We start from the raw sequence: 22,341 nt of genomic DNA, 5'->3' as shown, positions 1-22,341 counted from the left end.
TGTGTTTTGTAGGTGTGGATCGATGCTGGGACACAGATCTTCTTCTCGTACGCAATCGGACTTGGCGCTCTCACTGCACTCGGCAGCTATAACAGATTCAACAATGACTGCTATAAGTAGGTGCCCTTTCTGTACGCTCGGGGACTGGTTGAATCAGAAAAATACAGTGCCAGTACCTGGGCTTTAATGATTCATTGTGTATCGATGAATCAACAAAGATTTGCATCTTAATACCTGACCAGACGCAACAGGTTATAGTCGACCGAATGGTTCTTGAGTGATGAATGAATGTGATTTATAGTTCTCCCATATTAATAGAATAGCGAAGCATTGTAAAGCACAGAGAGGTCTGGTAAAGCATAGGGAAGCATTGTAAAGCACAGAGAGGTCTGGTAAAGCATAGGGAAGCATTGTAAAGCACAGAGAGGTCTGGTAAAGCATAGGGAAGCATTGTAAAGCACAGAGAGGTCTGGTAAAGCATAGGGAAGCATTGTAAAGCACAGAGAGGTCTGGTAAAGCATAGGGAAGCATTGTAAAGCACAGAGAGGTCTGGTAAAGCATAGGGAAGCATTGTAAAGCACAGAGAGGTCTGGTAAAGCATAGGGAAGCATTGTAAAGCACAGAGAGGTCTGGTAAAGCATAGGGAAGCATTGTAAAGCACAGAGAGGTCTGGTAAAGCATAGGGAAGCATTGTAAAGCACAGAGGTCTGGTAAAGCATAGGGAAGCATTGTAAAGCACAGAGAGGTCTGGTAAAGCATAGGGAAGCATTGTAAAGCACAGAGAGGTCTGGTAAAGCATAGGGAAGCATTGTAAAGCACAGAGAGGTCTGGTAAAGCATAGGGAAGCACTGTAAAGCACAGAGAGGTCTGGTAAAGCATAGGGAAGCATTGTAAAGCACAGAGAGGTCTGGTAAAGCATAGGGAAGCATTGTAAAGCACAGAGAGGTCTGGTAAAGCATAGGGAAGCATTGTAAAGCACAGAGAGGTCTGGTAAAGCATAGGGAAGCATTGTAAAGCACAGAGAGGTGTGGTAAAGCATAGGGAAGCATTGTAAAGCACAGAGAGGTATGGGAAAGCATATTAATAAGCATATTGGTAAATGCAGCGTGTAATTGTTGTTATTTGATGATGATGATGATAATAATAATATTAGTCATTTTTACAATTTCTTGATATTGCATTATTCTGTTTTAATTGACATGTCATACGAAAGGCGCTATATAAATGCAATACAATTGAAACTGAAATTGCTTTCATTGAAATTCAGTTACTCCACAGCGCTATTTCAAACTGGAACCCAGGCTCGAGGCATGATGGGTGACTGTGTATGCAAATGGATTTCAACACGTTCTCGTGCCTGTGCTCCTCTTTCCCAGGGACGCCTTACTCCTAGCCCTCATTAACAGTGGCACCAGCTTCTTCGCTGGCTTTGTGGTCTTCTCAATCTTGGGGTTCATGGCTGCGGAACAGGGGGTGCACATCTCACAAGTGGCCGAATCAGGTAGGGGTCCCCGTTACTCTGCCCCCTACCCAGACCCTGCTACCTACTGGTTCCATACATGTGTGATCTGTATGGGTTTCTAGGACTGGTTTTGCTTCATTTTTTGTCTTGCTGGCTTTGTTTTCCGGTAACGTTTTGACTGGAGTTCTTTCTCAGAGAAAGGTTTTGTTTGAGGGCAAGCAATGATCTAAAAGGCTTTGGGGTCAAGCGTGGTAGGCAATGGTTCCATTCCATTTCCAGTTCCTTCGAAGGAATTGGAATTGATGTTTTTAGAGACTTAATCATAATTGTTCAGCTGCTTGCATTCAGAGCCAGTTCAATGGACTGACAAACAGCGACTTCAATTTGAGGTATTTGTCAACCACTGCGAGAAGCTCGATTTGAACCGAAATACCGCTAATCAATCAGTCATGTGTTGGAATTGATTGAAATGCAATGAGAATGGATTTTAAAAAGAAATTGCCCCCCAACGCTGGATTTTTGCAGTGTTTTATAGTTATGGATGCTGTAGTTAATCATAAAAAAAAAAAAAAAAAAATTGGGGGGAAGTGAAATAGTGTTGCACAGTGCTTCACCCATAGGCTTGAGTGCAGAGTGCAACACTAATATGCTTCCCCACAAATTTTTTTTTTTTAATCAGAGTTTTGTAATAATGTAGAACATGCATAATAGGATATAAAACAGGTAGAAATGTTAGATTAATATGATTTAAAAGTAAAATGCTTATTGATTCCTATGGATTTTATAGCTATGTTATGCACTGATAAATTAAATTGCTTAATCATAATTTTTTTCCACCTATATTTACAAAACTTTAATTAATAATTTATTAAAGAATATATGTGTTTTTTTTTTTTTTTTGTGAATAAAATACAGTTTGATAGTCATGAAATTGTCCTAGACTGATTAACAATTTTCTGTCTCGTTTCACCTTAACCCTTCAATGTATAAGTGTCACATAAACGATGTACGAAACAGCATTTCAAATTTACTGACAGGTAAATGAGTCAGTCTCCCCACAGATACTGTACAGGCATGTGGAGTTGTGTGTGTGTTATGCTCATTCAATTCCTAACTATATAACACACAGTCATAAGATCCGACAAAATTTTGTTGTTCAAAAAATAAATATATAGCTATTACACTAACAGTTTGTACAATATAATGACAATCCTAAATACAATATTTAAAAAAAAAGTGATTTATTTGAATTTTTGGGGGGAGGGAGGGAGTGAAATTTTGTTTTGTACTTTTTTTTTTTTTTTCTATTAATTAAAAAATATTATCTAACCAGGAAATGCCTCTTGAGATGATCATATCTCGTTTTCAAGAGGGGTCCTGGGACTGACTCTGCAGCAGGTAAACTTCTGTTTTTCGAATGACAGCATTCTCCCCCCTAATCTAACCAGCCAACGAAACTCTGTCTACCGCTAAGACCCAGTCCAATATAATACCTGACAAAAACTGAGACATCATTGTATATTTAAAAGCAAGAAGCGAAAAAAAAAATACATTTTAATTTGCCGTCCCAGGACACTAAAAGGTTCCGTTTTTCAATCATCTAGATTATCAATCAATTAATCAATCTTTATTTCTTATGTAGCCGTGGTAAATCACTTGAGATTAAAAATGAATAATATACCAAAACATTTTTGAGAAACAGTAAAAGATGATAAATTGCCATTTTTAAATGACGCCTGATAGGAATTGATTGTCAGTACTAGAGCTGTTTGGATTGCCTGGTTTGTAATATAATATTTACAGTGAGAAAACGACAAACGGAAAATCATTAATCTAGCAAAGCAAGGACTAAATACCAGGGCAACTGTCTGATTTTATATGATTTAATTGAGGCTCGCAAAATGAATCAAATTCTAATAGGGATAACATCGTCAAGTCAAAAATATAACTGCAAATGCATCCGAACGCCCTGTTGCTTCTGTAGTTTATTTGTTGCACAGATCAAATCAAACCACTAGAACTGAAAATCTTGAAAAAAAATTGTCCGTGATGGAACTCCTTCACGCCCAGTGATAACGTTTCTAGTCCTAATAAGATTTCAAATAAGATAGATTTCAAAGCTTCTGTTAGCGCTGCGAACGACTATACCTTCAAGAGAAAATGAAATGATAATAATGCAGTTAACTAATGCAGCAAACCGGATTTTAATAAGCGAAATAAATTCTCGGACAATAAAACCGTTTTTAATTGACCGTTTCCTGCCTATCTACAGAAGTAACTACTCATCAAAGGCTAGACACATCTGTGCCGCCTTTTCTCAGTGTGTTTGTGTGTGCGTGCAGTGGGAGCCCCTTTACATAGCTCTCTGACCCCCTCTCTCCCTCTTTCTTGGCAGGCCCGGGACTGGCGTTCATAGCGTACCCCAAAGCAGTCACCCTGATGCCAGTGTCCCCTCTTTGGGCAGCTCTATTCTTCTTTATGCTTTTACTCTTGGGACTGGACAGCCAGGTAATACCCGCATAGCTTTGTACTGGCCAGCAGTGTGGAGTGTAGTGGTCAGGGCTCTGCACTCTTGACCGGAGGGTTGTGGGTTCAATCCCCAGTGGGGGACGCTGCTGCTGTACCCTTGAGCAAGGTACTTTACCTAGATTGCTCCAGTAAAAAAACCCAACTGTATAAATGGGTAATTGTATGTAAAAATAATGTGATATCTTGTAACAATTGTAAGTCGCCCTGGATAAGGGCATCTGCTAAGAAATAAATAATAAAGGACAGCTATATATGGCCAAAATTTTAGCATCACCTAGAATTTTCAGATTGAGACATAATTTATATATATATATATATATATATATATATATATATATATATATATATATATATATATATATATATATATATATATCTTTTTATTTAACTTGTTATCAAATAAACTACAAATTTATATTGCAAAAGTCTACCGGAAGCCATAATAGTAGTACAGTAGTATTTCATGTTAGATTTTGAAATGTCACATTTTTCAGTTTGGGTCAGTTTCTCGGTTTGGAATTCAACGCGTTAACATTATTCATTAGGTTTCAATCGACTTTATGAAGCAAAAAGTGTTCATTCTATAGGGTGAGGCAAAACCTTTGGCCAGAGCTGTACAAGAGATTAAAACCTCCAAATATCAAACCCAAATAAGGCATGTGTTTCCTTATCAGTTAAAAAAAAAACCCACAGGCAAAGCAATTCTCTTCACCTTGAAACGACCCGGGTTCTAACACGGCTGTTTCCTTGTCCTCGCCTCTCTCAGTTCGTGGGGGTGGAAGGTTTCATCACTGGGATCTTGGATCTGTACCCTGGAAAGTATTACCAGCGCTACCGTCGAGAGATTGCGGTCGCCGTGTGCTGTACTCTCTGTTTCATTATCGACCTGTCCATGGTCACGCAGGTAAGACCTTTTCATAGCAAGCCTCCTGTGGTAAATTTGCAGTTTTTGTCATTGATATACTGCGCGTTTACCATAGTCAGTGGGCTTTACAGTGCTTTCACCTCCTTTACCAGCCTTTCGCTATGCTTTAGTAAACTTTTGAATGGTCTTTTTATCGGTATCACTAATATTATACACTTAGAATATTGGGTGCAGTTTTTGGTCGCCTCATTATAAAACATATATTATTGCACCAGGTAGGCTGATCCCTGGACTTGATGACATGAGCTCAAACAATTTAAACAACATTATTTTTACATTTTTTATTTATTTTCTCTGTTTTATTTATGTTTTTATGGTGTGATGGTGAAAGTGGAAAAACCTGAAATATTCTACAATTTAGCATTTTTTTTACTGTTTTGTATTCAATGTATCATGCATTGTTCCTCACTCTCTTATAAAGCGCTTTGTGACGGTGGTCCACTATGAAAGGCGCTATATAAAATAAAGATTGATTGATTGACTTAATACATGCTGTTTAATCGTAAAATAATTTTAGACCGTGAAATATAAGCCTCCTTTTTTTATAGTGGGGAAAAAACACAGCCCTAACCATCAGTGTTGTGTAGATCAGAGCAGTTGTAATCCTTCATCAGTGAATGAGTTAATTTAGGAGTTGCTGGTTTGCAATGTGATACTGACGCCCGTCTGACTGTCTGTCTGTCTGTCTGCAGGGTGGAATGTATGTCTTCCAGCTATTTGATTACTACTCTGCCAGTGGGATGACCCTCCTGTGGCAGGCATTCTGGGAGTGTGTGGTTGTCGCTTGGGTTTATGGTAAGGCATCTATACAGCGCTTTGTCTTACCAGTTTAATAAAAATCCCTGGATCTTAAAGGACCTTTTTATTTGATTGTGTTACATGTTCCCATGTGTTGCTACTGTTTACGTAAGGTGTGTGTATTATTTTATTTTTTAAATTTTGATCACTTTTTTTAACTTTTTAAAATTGCATTCCACTGCCTCAAAGATGGCTTCACATGTACCCGCATTGGACCTCTCAGAACTACATGTCCCATCATCCTCCTGCTCCCTGGGAAATCCATCTCCGTTACATATGTGAGCAGGAGGATGATGGGAAATGTAGTTCTCTGAGAGGTCCATGTGAAGCCATCTTGGAGGCAGTGGAATGCAATTTAAAAGTTTTTTTTTTTTAAAAGTGGTCAAAATGTTTTAAAAAAAAAAAAAATTAAAATACACACACCTCAGTTGTAGCAACACATCCAGTGGTTAAAGAAAAGGGCTTGTAACCAGGAGGTCCCCGGTTCAAATCCCACCTCAGCCACTGACTCACTGTGTGACCCTGAGCAAGTCACTTCACCTCCTTGTGCTCCGTCTTTCGGGTGAGACGTAGTTGTAAGTGACTCTGCAGCTGATGCATAGTTCACACACCCTAGTCTCTGTGAGTCGCCTTGATGCAGCGAAAACAGCATTAGGAACCTCTGTTACAAACTGCTTCTTTAAGAAGCTAAAAATGCTGACTTAGGACCCCACCACTGTGCTAAAATGATCTGCAGTCTTTAGTCATTGACAGGTCTGTCTCTCTCTCTCGGCAGGAGCTGACAGGTTCATGGACGATATCGCTCGTATGATTGGTTACCAGCCGTTTCCCTGGATCAAGTGGTGTTGGTCAGTGATCACTCCACTGGTGTGCATGGTAAGGGATTTGCTCAAGGCTCACTTACAGACTGCGGCTGTGTCTGTATTATACAGCTGTGGTCGCATCACATCGAATTGCAGGATTGAGAGAACAAATACAAAAAAATTATTTAATCCAAGAAACTACAAAAAATGATATTGCCAAAGTCTACCGGAAGCCATAATGGCAGTACAGTCTTTCGTGTTAGATTTCATATTTTTCAATTTAAGTATATGGGGGTGGAAAAAACTCCCAAAGCGGTGTGTGATTCAATATGTTAATGTAACATTATTCAGCAGGACTCATTCGACTTTAGTTCATTTTATAGGGTGATTGCAAAGCTGTTGGCCAGCGCTGTAACTATATAAACAGCTGTTTTTAAAAACTATAGGTCAGGGGGCTCCCCGAGTGGTGCATCCGGTAAAGTCGCTCCGCGTGGAGCGCAGGATGCGCCCTGTAGCCTGGAGATCGCGGGTTCGAATCCGGGCTATGTCACTGCCGGCCATGGACGGGGGTTCCTAAGGGGGGGGGGGCCCAACTGGCCGAGCGCCGCCCGGGTGGGGAGGGTTTAGGTCGGCAGGGGAATCCACGGATCACGGCGCAACCGCGACCCCTGTGGGCGATAGGGTGCCTGCGGTTCTGCAGTGGAGCCATTCAGAGCTGTGTTGTCCTCCAGGCACTATAGGTCTAATGGCCTCGCTGTGGATCCACAGTGCGGAAAATGACAGATTGGCAGAAGCGCGTTTTTCATTGGCGACCAACTACATTTATTTAACAAAAAAAAAACTAAAAAAAACTAGGAGGTCTGTATCCCTTCAGTGACGTTTCTGACGTTGAGTTTATCACACGATATATACACCCATTCTGTACTGAGTTGGGAATATCGTATGGTGAATCCCCCTAGAAGTGGGGCAGCCCGTTCTGCTGTTGTAAAATAAATTGTTGGTCTTTCTCTCCTAAAGGGTATTTTCTTCTTTCATCTTGTCAATTACAAACCGTTGACTTACAACAACACCTATGTGTACCCCTGGTGGGGCGAGGCAGTGGGCTGGGTCCTGGCTCTCTCCTCTATGCTGTGTATCCCGACCACCGTGGTCTACAAGCTGTTCCGCGCCAAGGGCACCTTCAGAGAGGTCAGTGTAGACACCTGGCACTGCCATGCCACCCTGTACCACACTATACAGTGCGATCCTATCCCATACCATAGTAAATGCGTAGCAAATTGTAATGAAGCATGTTCAAGCATTGGTAAGCATTGTAAAGCACAGAGAGGTCTGGTAAAGCATAGGGAAGCATTGTAAAGCATAGAGAGGTCTGGTAAAGCATAGGGAAGCTTTGTAAAGCACAGAGAGGTCTGGTAAAGCATAGGGAAGCATTGTAAAGCACAGAGAGGTCTGGTAAAGCATAGGGAAGCATTGTAAAGCACAGAGAGGACTGATAAAGCATAGGGAAGCATTGTAAAGCACAGAGAGGTCTGGTAAAGCATAGGGAAGCATTGTAAAGCACAGATAGGTGTGGTAAAGCATAGGGAAGCATTGTAACGCACAGAGAGGTCTGGTAAAGCATAGGGAAGCATTGTAAAGCACAGAGAGGTCTGGTAAAGCATAGGGAAGCATTGTAAAGCACAGAGAGGTCTGGTAAAGCATAGGGAAGCATTGTAAAGCACAGAGAGGTCTGGTAAAGCATAGGGAAGCATTGTAAAGCACAGAGAGGTCTGGTAAAGCATAGGGAAGCATTGTAAAGCACAGAGAGGTCTGGTAAAGCATAGGGAAGCATTGTAAAGCACAGAGAGGTCTGGTAAAGCATAGGGAAGCATTGTAAAGCACAGAGAGGTCTGGTAAAGCATAGGGAAGCATTGTAAAGCACAGAGAGGTCTGGTAAAGCATAGGGAAGCATTGTAAAGCACAGAGAGGTCTGGTAAAGCATAGGGAAGCATTGTAAAGCACAGAGAGGTCTGGTAAAGCATAGGGAAGCATTGTAAAGCACAGAGAGGTCTGGTAAAGCATAGGGAAGCATTGTAAAGCACAGAGAGGTCTGGTAAAGCATAGGGAAGCATTGTAAATCACAGAGAGGTCTGGTAAAGCATAGGGGAGCATTGTAAAGCACAGAGAGGTCTGGTAAAGCATAGGGAAGCATTGTAAAGCACAGAGAGGTCTGATAAAGCATAGGGAAGCATTGTAAAGCACAGAGAGGTCATAGGGAAGCATTGTAAAGCACAGAGAGGTCTGGTAAAGCATAGGGAAGCATTGTAAAGCACAGAGAGGTGTGGTAAAGCATAGGGAAGCATTGTAAAGCACAGAGAGGTCTGGTAAAGCATAGGGAAGCATTGTAAAGCACAGAGAGGTCTGGTAAAGCATAGGGAAGCATTGTAAAGCACAGAGAGGGATGGTAAATATATAGATATTCTCATAAATACAGCTGTGGACAAAAAGTTTTGCATCACCTAGAATTTTAGGACTGAGACATAATTTTAAAAAAAATGAAATACATGAACATAATTTAGATCTTTTATTTAACGTGATGTAATCGAAGAAACTACAAAATCACATTTTTTACATTTTTTTGTCAGTTTTTCATTAAGTATATGGGGAAAAAACTACGAAGCGCTGGTGTGTAATTCAATATGTTAACGTAACATTATTCAGCAGGTTTCATTCCACTTTATGAAGCGAAATAGGCTGATGCAGTCTATAGGTTGATGCAAAACTTTGGACGATAGCTGTAGACTCTCTGAAATACATGTGGAAATTACTGTGCAAATTCACTGTTATAACCTGAAAATCGGATGCCTATTCGACACTATACTGACAGACTCTGTGTGTGTGTGTGTGTGTGTGTGTGTGTGTCCTAGCGCTGGGATCACCTGTCCAAGCCAGTGTGGGGCGGTCATCATCTGGAATACATGTCCGAAGACACGGACATCAAAAGTCTGGCCTCGCTGACCCCCAACTCAGAGGACAACAAGGTCATCATATTCGAGAGTGTCATTTAACACCTCGAATACATCCATCTCATCTCCGTCAGAGCACAGAGACACACAGAGGCAGCATGGAACGAAAACTCCCGCTGCACAGCAGTGTGATCCATTCCTGTGGCTTGCAGCAAAATCTGGACTAGATAAAACTGCTATGCAATAGGAGTCTTATTTCCATGCCTGTACTGTGGCAGAATTCTAACAGGCGTAGCATTAGAACTAAGGGCTGTGTTGTTCACAATATTAATATCCGACAAGCACAGTTTAAGTAATGTGCCATATTTTAAGCTCTTCAATGACTTCTGTGTGCTGTGCTTTATGCAGACTCCTCCCATTGCCTCCTGATTGGCTGATGGAAAACGAGCTCATGAATAATGCTGAATAATCTGACGCCGGCTTTGCTGTTTACTTTATTACATATTAATGAGCTGCTTTCGGTTTCAACCAATCAAAAACGAGCAGAAGGGATAGGACAAAAAAATGCTAAACTTTGCCTTTTTTTGTCTTGATGAGACCACCCCCCCAGCTGCCCCCCCCCCCAGCTTCTATAGTGCCACTATGTTCTGCCTGCCAGAAATTTGCCTATCGACAACAAAGCTATTAAAAACAGCGATCAACAGTAATAGACTATCACCCAGATCAAGTAATGCGAGGCTATGTTTGCACATTGTTGAACTTTCACCTTTTATGAAAAGGTGAATCGTGTTTGACCATTTATTTTGTTTTTATTATTATTATTACTACTTGTAAAATAAATCAGAGATTCGTTTTTGTGAATGATTTCATTTTGTTTGTAATTTTTTTTTTTTTAAAGAATGGGTTGATGCAGTAAAAAATAAGGACTGGTAATCCTTCATGCGAGGAATGAGACACAAAATATATGCAATACGGAGAAGATATAGAGAGTAATACGGGGTCTGTTTTCCCTTCTGTTTTTCCATTATTCCCACCCAGATCTAACACAAATTATCCTGTATATTCCCATACAAAATCCTTAGGATTTCACCCTTTACAGGTGTTCCCACCCAAAAAATACATGTGCCATTCCACTCGAGGACCAAGCTGAAATTCACCGGATTTTATTAACCCTTTGTTTCTTACACATTACACTGATGAAAGCACTGTCTGCTTCAAGCAAAGCAAAGGTAAATTATTATAAATACTGACCACCACAGTTATCTGCTTCAATACAATACACACATATTTTTATACAAGCAATTGTTTTTTTTTTTCAATGTAGCCTTAAAATAATCCAGTTTCAGCCTGCCTAATGTCAAACCAGAATAGACTCTGTTAAATAAACTTCGTGGTACGATTTCAGGCAGCTTTTTTGGTCACCTTTTGGTATTAAATTAGTTTCAAGACTCTTCTTAGTAAGGTCAACTCTCTTTTAAGACTCTCAGACAAAATGCCCTTGTCTTAGTTATTATTATTATTATTATTTATTTCTTAGCAGACGCCCTTATCCAGGGCGACTTACAATTGTTACAAGATATCACATTATACATTATTTCACATACAATTACCCATTTATACAGTTGGGTTTTTACTGGAGCAATCTAGGTAAAGTACCTTGCTCAAGGGTACAACAGCAGTGTCCCCCACTGGGGACTGAACCCACAACCCTCCGGTCAAGAGTCCAGAGCCCTAACCACTACTCCACACTGCTGCCCTCTTAGTGCTCTCAACAGGGCTGGGAATGAGACTCCCGTTGCACAGCAGTTTGATCCATTCCTGGTTTTACTAAGATGCACCTGAGCTTGTTGCTTAGACAGACTGGGGCTGATCAAGCTGGTAATAAAACCTGGAATGGGTGACACTGCTGTGCAATTGGAGTCTGATTGCCATCCCTGGCTGTCAGGTTTTCAGTGCAATGGGGTCTGCCATATTAAGACTCCGCTCAGCCCCTCGGCAGCTGTATTGCTATATTTAGCCTCTGTCCTCCGCATGGCCTTGCTCTATTTGTGAGAGATTGACGTCACCAATGTCTTTCTTTACTGTACAAACAGCTGATAAAACTGAAGGGCAGATTGTCAAGGTAGAAACCGATTTAAAAGAAAAAAATAATCAGTTTATTAAAAAGAACACATCAAAGGTGTATTTTTTTTGTCAACTTTTTTTTAGATCAATCAGCTGCTAGGAGCAGGGTGAGCTCTGATAGGCTGAGCTGCCCCCTCATTTTTCCTTAGTTATTAAAAGATGACAAATGAGACGGTCAGTGCCTGTGTCAGCGTTGAAAAGCTGAAACATGATTTATTAATACGCTGGAATAACTACAGGCTCCACTAGCATATACATGAACGTCAGAATATCAATACAATACAAACAGTTTATTTTTTTAACAGAACTGTATTGTAAACCTCTGTGCACAAAAAAAACATGTATTTACTGTATTAAACATAGATTTACAGCTTTGGTGCCAGTTGAAGTATAGCCATTAAAAAAAAAAAAAAAAAAAAAAAAAGAGAGAATTGATACTGGCTGTCTTTACATCATCAGACCAGGAGGTGGCACTGTATGCCAAGCACAAGTCTCAAGCTAAATAAAAAAAAAAAATTGAACAAACAAAAAGGGGGAGCCTTCTTACACAGTCTGCAAACCCCTTAAGTTAATTTTTTTAATATTTGACTAAACCTTTTGTTATTGTTTACAGTTACTCTGAATGGTTCTGAGCTGTTCTGCTTCGATACAGAAGAAAATAAATCACACGGCTGACGGGATCACATTAATACAGCCGCCTGTTAACCAGTACTTATTTTTAATTGAATCACAAATTGGGGATGGGATTGGGGCAGTATGGTATAATGGACAACTAACACGCCCAGCTGTTCAGTATATATTCGGGGTTGTAAACAATGTCCCAATACCATACTGTATGTGTCACGATCGAGGTGGAAGAAGATAAAATGATTTAATTTTGCTTCACTAGCGATACAATACATGCAATGGTCCTGATGGGCTTAACTCTATGATGCATAAGATCAAATGATCTTTCTATGGACTGCCTATTATTATTATTATTTAATTTTTTTAATTAGTTAAAAATTAGTTCTGCAAATTATTCATACCAACTATCAAACACACTTTATTCAAGAATCACTACAATGACCTCTGCTGTGCTTCTGAGCATAAATGAAGACAGCAACAAGATTCACAGCAAGACTAGGGGTGGGGATTGTATTGCCTATGTTTCCTCACTCAAACCCGTGACTTAATAAATATCTCGTTATCCCTGAATAGATAAATCTCTTTATTATTATTTGTTTATTCAGCAGACTTGCAGAGACTAGGGTGTGTGAGCTATGCATCAGCTGCAGAGTCACTTACAACTACGTCTCACCCGAAAGACGGAGCACAAGGAGGTGAAGTGACTTGCTCAGGGTCACACAGTGAGTCAGTGGCTGAGGTGGGATTTGAACCGGGGACCTCCTGGTTACAAGCCCTTTTCTTTAACCACTGGACCACACAGCCTCCTATAAAACTATGCTACATATTTTTAAAATGGGCCAGACATCTCTCAAGTAGAACGGTCCCTGAAACACAGCTGGGGATGGGGGAGTTTGTTGCTGGAAAACTTCACCTCAGAATACTTGCTCAGTAAATATCTTGCTCATTAAAAAAAAAGACGATTATCTATTAAGAGATACCCAGGTATTTAGTAAGTAAGGATTCAAAGTGAGGAAACATTGGCAATACAATCCACACCCCTAGAATTTTTTTTTTTTGCCATAATTTGTGCCCTACTGTGTAACTTCTGTCCCAATAGTTGAGAAGCTGTGAAAAAAATATTCATGGCTGTACCAAGAGGACCAAGAGGGAGGGGAGAGAGCGAGAGAGAGCGAGAGAGAGATTCTAGAACAAAGTCTGAGCGTGTTTCTGCTTTTTTATATTCAGCATCGCGGTGTTGCGTTAATGATGTTTTTTTGGGGGGGGTACGGTGATCGTGGGACCCCCACATCCAGATCTCTAGAGTCCGTTCAGTCGTCCTTCTTAACTCTTGGTGCATCCCCCTGAGCCTGAAGAAAAGACAACAAAAAAGAGATCAATAAAACAGAAACAACAGCTCTTAATACCCGATAATGGATTAGCGTGGCTGCAGTTAACCCAACATCATGCCACAATGAATTTGTGGACTGCCACACAGAGAAAGAAATATTAACCCAAGGGTCAGACATTTCACGTCTGAAAACTTATTAGCCATGACACTGTGCACATTTCAAGATAAAAACGCTGAGATAACCACCATCAGTCCTCACAAAGAACTGAGCACTACAAAACAATTTCTTCTTAAGACATCTGGGAGCCACTCAAGCATCATGAGGAGGAAACGGACAGTCTGGACGACCTGTCAGTACATTTTAAACCCTGTTGTTTTGTTTCCGTGAGTCTCATTGCAAAAATAAAGTTAGCATTGCTTCATTTGCAGGGCACGTATGTCCCTTATACCCTAAAGGGTTAAAAATCAGATTTGTAAAACCCAATAAACAGCCCTTACACCAAACAAAATCGCTGCGATAGACACGCAGCATCCTCATCCCAGTACGGGCAACACCAGGACTAGAATTAGGATGTCCTTTATCGGTTTTTTTTTCATCGTAAGTGAAGACAGCAGAAAGTTGCAGGCCGGTAGACAGGAGAGGGTCCAGGACTGATTATACAGATTCAGATCTCTGAACAATGCGGACCACGCGCCGGTAGGGAAAGAGTGAGGTTTTAAAACGGTCTGTAAAGATTATAATGTGGTCTGGGGAAAAAAAAATGGTTTTGTCCTCTGATAAACTGTCCTGCATTTCTTTAAAATGCCGATTCTTTTATACAAACGTGGTTATTTTTGGGAGGTTATTTTTTAAGGGTTAGATAAGTTTCTCATTCACACCCTTCCTGGAATTGTGTTGAGTAAATGAATTTTTCGGTCCCATCTTGTTTTGCAAGGAAGGACGTGCTCAAATAAAAACACTCAATTCAATCTCATTTTATCACACCAATGACCTTTGACCCTTAGTACTGGCAAATACCACGTCATCTTCTACTCTCAAAAGCACAAAGATATTTAGAATTTTTATTGCGTCAAGATCGTTTTTTGGTTTTTACTTTTTCAGGTTAAATTCAAAATCCAAACCCGATAATCAATTGCAACACAATTAAAACGCAGACAGCCTGTTACTGCCTAGGGACCTCAATCACTTGTGTGTGGATGGCGGTTGACTGTACGAGGTATTTCAGTGCTGGAATCACATGTCGGATCAGCAAGGCTTTGTGACATTTGGCAAAGGCTGGCCAGCTGAAACGAGATCGAATTGCGATCCAAATGTTTATTTCCGCATTTAGCACACTGCTGGCTTCTTGGCGCCTTCACGAACGGTTCAGAAAGGCTGTTTGGAGACCATCTCACGGGGGTTTAAAGTAAAACAACGTCCCCCCCCCCCTCCCCAGCCCAGGAGGGGCTGAAAATAAAGAAATTCACCCCTGACACTGACCTGTAGCTTGGCGTGTTCCTCCAGCAGTCTGTCGTACTCTTTGGTCAAGTTCTCCGCCTGCTTCTTGATTGCTTTGACGTCGTTCTCCGAGGTCTGCAGAGCTGGGAAAATAAATCCATACGTAAATAAAAGGTTCGCTGGACTCCCGGTCTTCAGCTCTAACTACTGGTCCACACTGCTTCCCTCCCTCCCTCCCTCACCCTAAGAGAAAGGGGGCTCCCTCCAGTCCAGGGCAGGCTTGAGGCACGGAGACTGAACTGCTCTCTCCCTCCCTCCCTCACCCTAAGAGAAAGGGGGCTCCCTCCAGTCCAGGGCAGGCTTGAGGCACGGAGACTGAACTGCTCCCTCCGTCCCACCCTCACCCCCCTAAGAGAAAGGAGGCTCCCTCCAGTCCAGGGCAGCCTTGAGGCACGGAGACTGAACTGCTCCCTCCCTCACCCTAAGAGAAAGGGGGCTCCCTCCAGTCCAGTCCAGTCCAGGTCATGTTTAGCAAGTGAACAGTTGAAGCCGTACTTACCTTTCTTGGTAGTTTCAAACTCTTCCTTCAGTTTCTTCAGCTCCACTTTCAGCTTCTGGTTTTCTTCTGCCACACTCGGTCCCTTTCTCCCACCCTCCGGAGCTTCGATCCCGGCTTCTTTCAGCTCCTGCAAAAAAATAAATAAATAAAATCACAAATCAGGCGCACTTTGTCAAGCCTTGCAGCTTTATTTTACCCCATTAATTTTTCTTTGAAGCTGTATTTGTGTAATCTGATCCACTCTTAAATCCATCTGCTACCCTTCTCTTAGTGTTCAGACTTTTAGAAGTGTCACATGACAAGCATCTTTACAGCATGTATTCCCAGCGTCCTGTTTTGAGGACAGTCAAGTTGTCTGTAAATCAGAGCAGTGAAGCTCAACACATTTTGACTTTCTGCAAGTTAGGTTTTTGACCGAGTGTTTATCATTCGCTCGGAGGTCAAATAAACTTTTAAAAACGCGGTCGACTCGCCTCCTGAAGCCTCTCGTTCTCTTCCATGTACTTCTTGGCCGCGTCGCTCGCTCCCTCTGCCTGTTTCCTGAAGGCCTCGTTTGAAGCCACCATGGAGGCCTGCTGAGAGAGCAGGGTGACCAGGCGTCTCAGCAAACTGGGAAAAAAAAATAAATACATTTTAAGACAGAGACAATAAAAAATAAAACTAGGAACATAATTTAGGATGTACGCATGGTGCAACTGCTAGAAAGGTCATCGGAGTTGAGTTAGGCACACAACACTAGTATTTTGGACAAGGCCCAATTAGACCGGGGGGCTAACAGGGCACTGTCCCGTGCTGACTGGCGCATGTAGGTTTGAATTTGCTATATAAAATGTATCATGCTGAAAGAATTATTCTCTTCTGTGTTTGGAAGGCACATTTCCCTGCATGCATCAGTAAACGAGCGGTTTTGATTTGAAGCCAAAAGGGAAAATTATTAAAAAATTTAAAAAATTAGTTCTACAAAACTTTTGGCCAGAGCTGTACAGCGGATCTGGTTCCAGAAGACAGCTGGAGAAATCCATTACTGTGGAATTGTTTACGATACAGGATATAAATAAAACCACCATTCCCAGCTTTAACCCCTGTATGGAGAAAATATTCACTCTGCTTACACTCTCTGCACGAGCTGAACTCGTGCGAGAAAGAATGCAGCATGGGACAGGCCCTTGCTGTTACCATACAAGAATTACAGCAGCTCTTGCAACAAAGCCCTTTGCTGGTTATTTATTCAGTGGCAAAAACACCCACTGTGCGCTTCTGTAAGAGAACAGGAATGTTGGATTGCGGTTTATTTCCTAAACCTTTACGTTTTAGGCTCAGAAACACTAAAAGAAACTACATAAATTCAACGGCAAACGTTTCCACTAGAAGTCTTTCTCAGCGTCTTCAATAGAAACACTACAAGAAACTTCATAAATTCAATGGCAAGCGTTTCCACTAGGAGTCTTTCTCAGCGTCTTCAATAGAAACACTGAAAGAAACTTCATAAATTCAATGACAAACGTTTCCACTAGAAGTCTTTCTCAGCATCTTCAATAGAAACACTAAAAGAAACTTCATAAATTCAACGGCAAACGTTTCCACTAGAAGTCTCTCAGCGTCTTCAATAGAAACACTAAAAGAAACTACATAAATTCAATGGCAAGCGTTTCCACTAGAAGTCTCTCTCTGTGTCTTCAACAGAAACACTAAAAGAAACTTCATAAATTCAACAGCAAACGTTTCCACTGGAAGTCTTTCTAAGTGTCTTCAATAGAAACACTAGCTAGTAGTGGTTAGGGCTCTGGACTCTTGACCGGAGGGTCGTGGGTTCAATCCCAGGTGGGGGACACTGCTGCTGTACCCTTGAGCAAGGTACTTTACCTAGATTGCTCCAGTGAAAACCCAACTGTATAAATGGGCAATTGTATGTAAAAAAGTAATGCGATATCTTGTAACAATTGTAAGTCGCCCTGGATAAGGGCGTCTGCTAATAAATAAATAAAAAAAATAAATAAATAAAAATCCAACGACAAATGTTTTGAAGTCTTTCATTGGTTGGGCTAATTCCAAAGTTAAACAAGTGAAGAAACATCTTCAAGTACCACGGACAAGAGGAAAGGGGGGGCGGTGCAGACGGTTTGGGATCCACTGCCTCGTACTCACAACCACAGCAGGAGGGCAAAGCCGGCGATGTAAAGGTTCCTCTGAGCTCTGAACAGCTTCATGTGAATGTGCTCCACGGCCACCGGGTTGTTGGTCAGGTCCACCTTCTCCGTGACGCTGTACTTGCGCACCTCACGACAAGCATCTGGGGGAGAGAGAGGGGGGGGGGGGGGGGAGAGAGATACAGAGAGACAGAGAGAGAGAGAGAGAGAGAGAGAGAGAGAGAGAGAGAGAGAGAGAGAGGGAGAGCACAGAGGGGTGGTCACTATAAAAGCACAGGTTACAATTGACACCCCCCTCCAGTTATTATTATTATTTATTTCTTAGCAGACGCCCTTATCCAGGGCGACTTACAATTGTTACAAGATATCACATTATACATTATTTCACATTATACAGATATTGCATTATTTTACATACAATTACCCATTTATACAGTTTTTACTGGAGCAATCTAGGTAAAGTACCTTGCTCAAGGGTACAGCAGCAGTGTCCCCCCCACCTGGGATTGAACCCACGACCCTCCGGTCAAGTCCAGAGCCCTAACCACTACTCCACACAGTCACAAGAGAGTCTGTTCTGCACTGTTTAAAAAGGCAGGGCCAATGACACAGGGACAGAAATCAGACTCCCGTTGCACAGCGGTGTGATCCATTCCTGGTTTCACTAGGCGTTTAATAATAAGACACACCTGAGCTTGTTAGCTAGACACACTGGGGGCTGATCAAGCTGGTAGTAAAACCTGGAATGGCTGACACTGCTGTGCAATAGGAGTCTGATTTCCAGCCCTGGACTGAAAATTAAAAGCTGGATTCAGTAATAATGTGGCTAATGCTAATAGGAGGTTAGAGAATGGATTTGAAAACATGTCCGCATTGCTTTAATCTTATGCCTGCAGTTCTAGGATCTCCCCAGCAGAGGTCTCTACTCACCTATAAGCAGGAAAACCAGTATTAGGATGAGAACAATGAAGTAGGTGTTGCCGTAAGCCATGACCATCTTCACCAGACGAGACTTGAAGATTCGATTCCATCTGCCGAGAGACAACAGCAGCCAAGGAGCGTCACACAGCGCCGTTTTATTCACAAATACCACAAGAAACTTCATAAACTCAATGGCAAACGTTTCCACTAGAAGTCTTTCTCAGCGTCTTCAACAGAAACACTAAAAGAAACTTCATAAATTCAATGGCAAGCGTTTCCACTAGAAGTCTTTCTCAGCGTCTTCAATAGAAACACTGAAAGAAACTTCATAAATTCAATGGCAAGCGTTTCCACTAGAAGTCTTTTTCAATGTCTTCAATAGAAACACTGAAAGAAACTACATAAATTCAACAGCAAACGTTTCCACTAGAAGTCTTTTTCAATGTCTTCAGTTAGACTACCAGGGGTCTGGGGCTGGTTGCATAAAACACTGAGTATTCAGTTTTATTTTAACACTTAAAAGGTACATGTTCCCTTAACTAGGGTATTGACTTAGGACTGGGTGCAGCAGCAGCAGCAGCAGCAGGGCTAGTGTGAGTTTCTAACCCTGCTCAAACTCCTGGCTCCTGATCATTGCAATATTAATAATAATATTAATAATAATAATAATAATAATAATAATAATAATAATAGACTTCATTGAGGGGAGCTCTGAACCCCAGGACTGGGTGCAGCAGCAGCAGCAGCAGGGCTAGTGCGAGTTTCTAACTCTGTTTCTAAGACTCCCTTTAGGACCCCGTTAGCTCGTTCCTACCTGGTTGGTGAGATGAAGGGAACACAGAGCAAGAGCACAGCAAACACCTCCCCGTACAGAAAAGCAGCAACGGCCGTCCACTGCAGACTCATCTTCACTCAAACAGCTGCAGAGAGGGAGAGAGGAAGTAACTCCCCAGCAAGTTGTTGAAGCTGACACCCTGGGATCCTTCAAGAAGCTGCTTGAGGAGATTCTGGGATCAATAAGCTACTAACAACCAAACGAGCAAGACGGGCCGAATGGGGCCTCCTCTCGTTTGGAAACTTTCTTATGTTCTTAAGTCAGTGCTGGGAAACACAGGCTCTAGCCTAGCAGCAGCAGGGCTAGTGTGAGTTTCTAACCCCGCTCAAACTCCTGGCTCCTGATCATTTCAATATTAATAATAGACTTCACTGAGGGGAGCTCTGAAATCCTGGGATAGTGCGAGTTTCAAACCCTGAAGGGTTTTCTGACCTTCGGATAAAACTGTTACCTCATTTGACTTCATTATGAATTCATGAATGAGACTCCATGACAGATGCACTGTTTACAGGCACTTTGTATGTCAGTCATTCCCCAGGATGTGTGAATACTATAGAACTGACTTCACACACCGCTTACACCACAGCGCCACCTTGTGCCTGCATCACGTATTTCAAGACATGTCATTAATTCCAAACACAAAATTGCAATTAGCAGCATTCTGTTAAAACGAGCTTCTCACAATGGCAACAAATTCACTTCGCTTGAAGTCACCGTTTGTTAGGCAATTAAAATTGGTTTCAGATTTTAAAAAAAATATATAGATATTATTGTCTCTCTAAAATCTCAACTCCAGTTGCAATTCTTTAAAATTAATTGGGATTTTAAAAAAGAAATTTCAGATACAGGAATTGGCCTCACATCTGCAAAGGCTGTTCACAACGTGCAGCTTTCCCCCCCCCCCCCCCCCCCAAGAAACCCATTATCATTGTCACAGGCATTCGTGTCAAAGACAGAGGTTAGCTGTAGTGTTTATACAGAAACAGGGATGGGAATAAGACTCCCATTGCATAGCAGTGTGATCCACTCCTGGTTTCACTTTGAGCTTGTTACCTACACACACTGCGGCGAACCAAACGTGAGGTAAAACATGGAATGGATGAAACAGCTATGCAATATACTATATAGTCCCAAAAGAAATTCAACCCCAGGTTTCATAATTCAACAGCGCCACCTGCTGCTCTAAAATACAAACTACAGCTTATGAAAGAGAAGTGGCAGAACACATTATTTTTGCAGTGAAATGCAGTGAAAGAAAGACTTGGGCTGCAGTGTGGAAGGCAGTGGGGTTGAGTAGCTCAGTGGTTAGAGAAAGAAAGCACTGGGCTGCAGTGTGGAAGGCAGCGGGTTTGAGGAGCTCAGTGGTTAGATAAAGAAAGCGCTGGGCTGCAGTGTGGAAGGCAGCGGGTTTGAGGAGCTCAGTGGTTAGAGAAAGAAAGCGCTGGGCTGGTACACAGTATCTAAGATAAAGTTAACAGGTACAGTAAAAGTTTTTTTTTTTAAACTGCTCAGCATTTTGCAATGCAAATGCATCCACCAGAGAAAAGGAGGGCGCTTGTATTGCATTACACAATCTCCAAGTACATCTCGCAACTACCTACCAATCATTGCAACACACAGTCTAGTGCTTTCGTTTAGTCTGCGTCTGCGTCGCGTTACGTGAAGACACAACCGAGTTACGCTGCAACACCGTAATGAAACGTTGCGTCAACAGACAATGGGATTCAAAATTCAATTTAAACTATATAGGTGGAGATATATATTATATTAATAAATATATCTATTTTATAATATATATATATATAATATATATTAAACTCATTCAAAATATTTTAAAACTACAGGTTTTGTATGAAAATATTCAACGAGGAAACAAAATACCCTTTTTTTTAATTAATATTATCAATAAGGGTGTTAATTTTTAAAACACCTTTTCATATATTACTAATATTAAAAAATATTGGTGACGCAGCAAAATTATTATTATTATTAAATATTTTACGTCACAAACCCGGAAGACGCCGCAGTACTCTGCGCCGTCATCGCAAATATTTTTATATTTTAGTCAGATATAAAAAAAAAAATATGTTTTGCTGTGTTTATGTTTATTTATTACGAGTTATAAAAATGCAGTACGAGTACAGAACAGCTCATATGTTTAAAAAAGATTAAAATCTTCTAAATACATCACCGAAATATGTTAACATTTCATTTCACAAGTAATTTGTATAAACAACATATATGATAGTTGAATTATTTTTAAATAAAATTGCTACACTGCAGTAGGAAAAAAAGACGTTTTAAAATTGTGCACATGTCGCAGATACGCGTACACATGTATTAGTATAAAACATAAGACAGACATAATTTTTGTGTGTGTGTATTTGTTTAAGTGCATTTTAATAAGAGTGGATGTATGCGGATTACATTAAAACTATATTAAATAAATAAAATAAAATAAAAAAGAGCAGACGTCAGCATTTGATTCGACTTTATAAATATAATAAACTATGTTTTCACGCAACAAACAACCTCTAATCATTTAAAATAATAATAACAATAATAAACATTAAAATGCAATTCTTCAAAACTGCAGCTTAATTGCAGTTTCCATTTTTAACACACGCTTCTCTCTTCTCATTTCTGTTCGTTTTTCAGTACCGTTTTTGCAGTGGTTACCTTTTCCTCTTGAGTACCTCTGGCTTTCTTTGTGCGTGAAGTCTATAGGCCTTTAAATTTATTTTTAATGCAATTATTTTTTTGACTCCTCAGCTTCCAGGAAGGATTTGGTGAACTCCCCAGCTTTCCTCAAACACATCAGCACAAAAAATCAACCTTTCAACCCAGCTCACACAGGAAGCAGACATAGGGAGCAATAAATCAAATTCAAGTCTGCAG

General features: G+C 41.0%; 2 protein-coding genes across 3 annotated transcripts in view; one reads left to right on the top strand and one right to left on the bottom strand.

Annotated features, from left to right (window-relative positions):
• LOC117401591 (sodium- and chloride-dependent creatine transporter 1-like) overlaps positions 1–12,036 on the top strand; it is a 26,356-nt gene extending 14,320 nt beyond the window's left edge. Inside the window, exons 6-13 of the mRNA XM_034002330.3 lie at positions 13–116; positions 1,377–1,501; positions 3,858–3,970; positions 4,758–4,895; positions 5,609–5,711; positions 6,490–6,590; positions 7,535–7,705; positions 9,424–12,036. Of these exons, the coding sequence (XP_033858221.3) occupies positions 13–116; positions 1,377–1,501; positions 3,858–3,970; positions 4,758–4,895; positions 5,609–5,711; positions 6,490–6,590; positions 7,535–7,705; positions 9,424–9,564 (996 nt within the window). The 3' untranslated portion in view covers positions 9,565–12,036. The remainder of the gene's footprint in view (positions 1–12; positions 117–1,376; positions 1,502–3,857; positions 3,971–4,757; positions 4,896–5,608; positions 5,712–6,489; positions 6,591–7,534; positions 7,706–9,423) is intronic.
• On the bottom strand, positions 11,766–22,341 carry LOC117401592 (B-cell receptor-associated protein 31-like). Of its 2 annotated transcripts, none has more exons than XM_059017066.1 (8): positions 22,105–22,341; positions 19,423–19,528; positions 18,618–18,718; positions 17,686–17,830; positions 16,014–16,149; positions 15,541–15,667; positions 15,024–15,124; positions 11,766–13,562 (listed from the first exon to the last, which is right to left on the bottom strand). In XM_059017066.1, the coding sequence occupies exons 2-8, from the start codon at positions 19,512–19,514 to the stop codon at positions 13,524–13,526; spliced, it is 741 nt and encodes a 246-aa protein (XP_058873049.1). In that variant the 5' UTR covers positions 19,515–19,528; positions 22,105–22,341; the 3' UTR covers positions 11,766–13,523. The 2 variants fall into 2 exon arrangements, with proteins under 2 accessions (XP_058873049.1, XP_058873048.1); XM_059017065.1 differs by having other exon boundaries at positions 22,123–22,341.

This window comes from Acipenser ruthenus, chromosome 55 (assembly GCF_902713425.1).
Source record: "Acipenser ruthenus chromosome 55, fAciRut3.2 maternal haplotype, whole genome shotgun sequence".
In the NCBI taxonomy this organism is placed as follows: domain Eukaryota; kingdom Metazoa; phylum Chordata; class Actinopteri; order Acipenseriformes; family Acipenseridae; genus Acipenser; species Acipenser ruthenus.
The sequence above is the reverse complement of the archived record's forward strand: the minus strand, read 5'-3'. Positions and strand labels throughout refer to the sequence as shown.

Coding starts and splice junctions, on each gene's coding strand:
- LOC117401592 (XM_059017066.1), bottom strand. CDS start 19,514: ATGAGTCTGCAGTGGACGGCCGTTGCTGCTTTTCTGTACGGGGAGGTG. Junction 16,150..17,685: donor TTTGCCCTCCTGCTGTGGTT/GTGAGTACGAGG, acceptor TTTTTTTCCCAG/TTTGCTGAGACGCCTGGTCA. Junction 15,125..15,540: donor GTTTGAAACTACCAAGAAAG/GTAAGTACGGCT, acceptor TTATTTTCCCAG/CTCTGCAGACCTCGGAGAAC.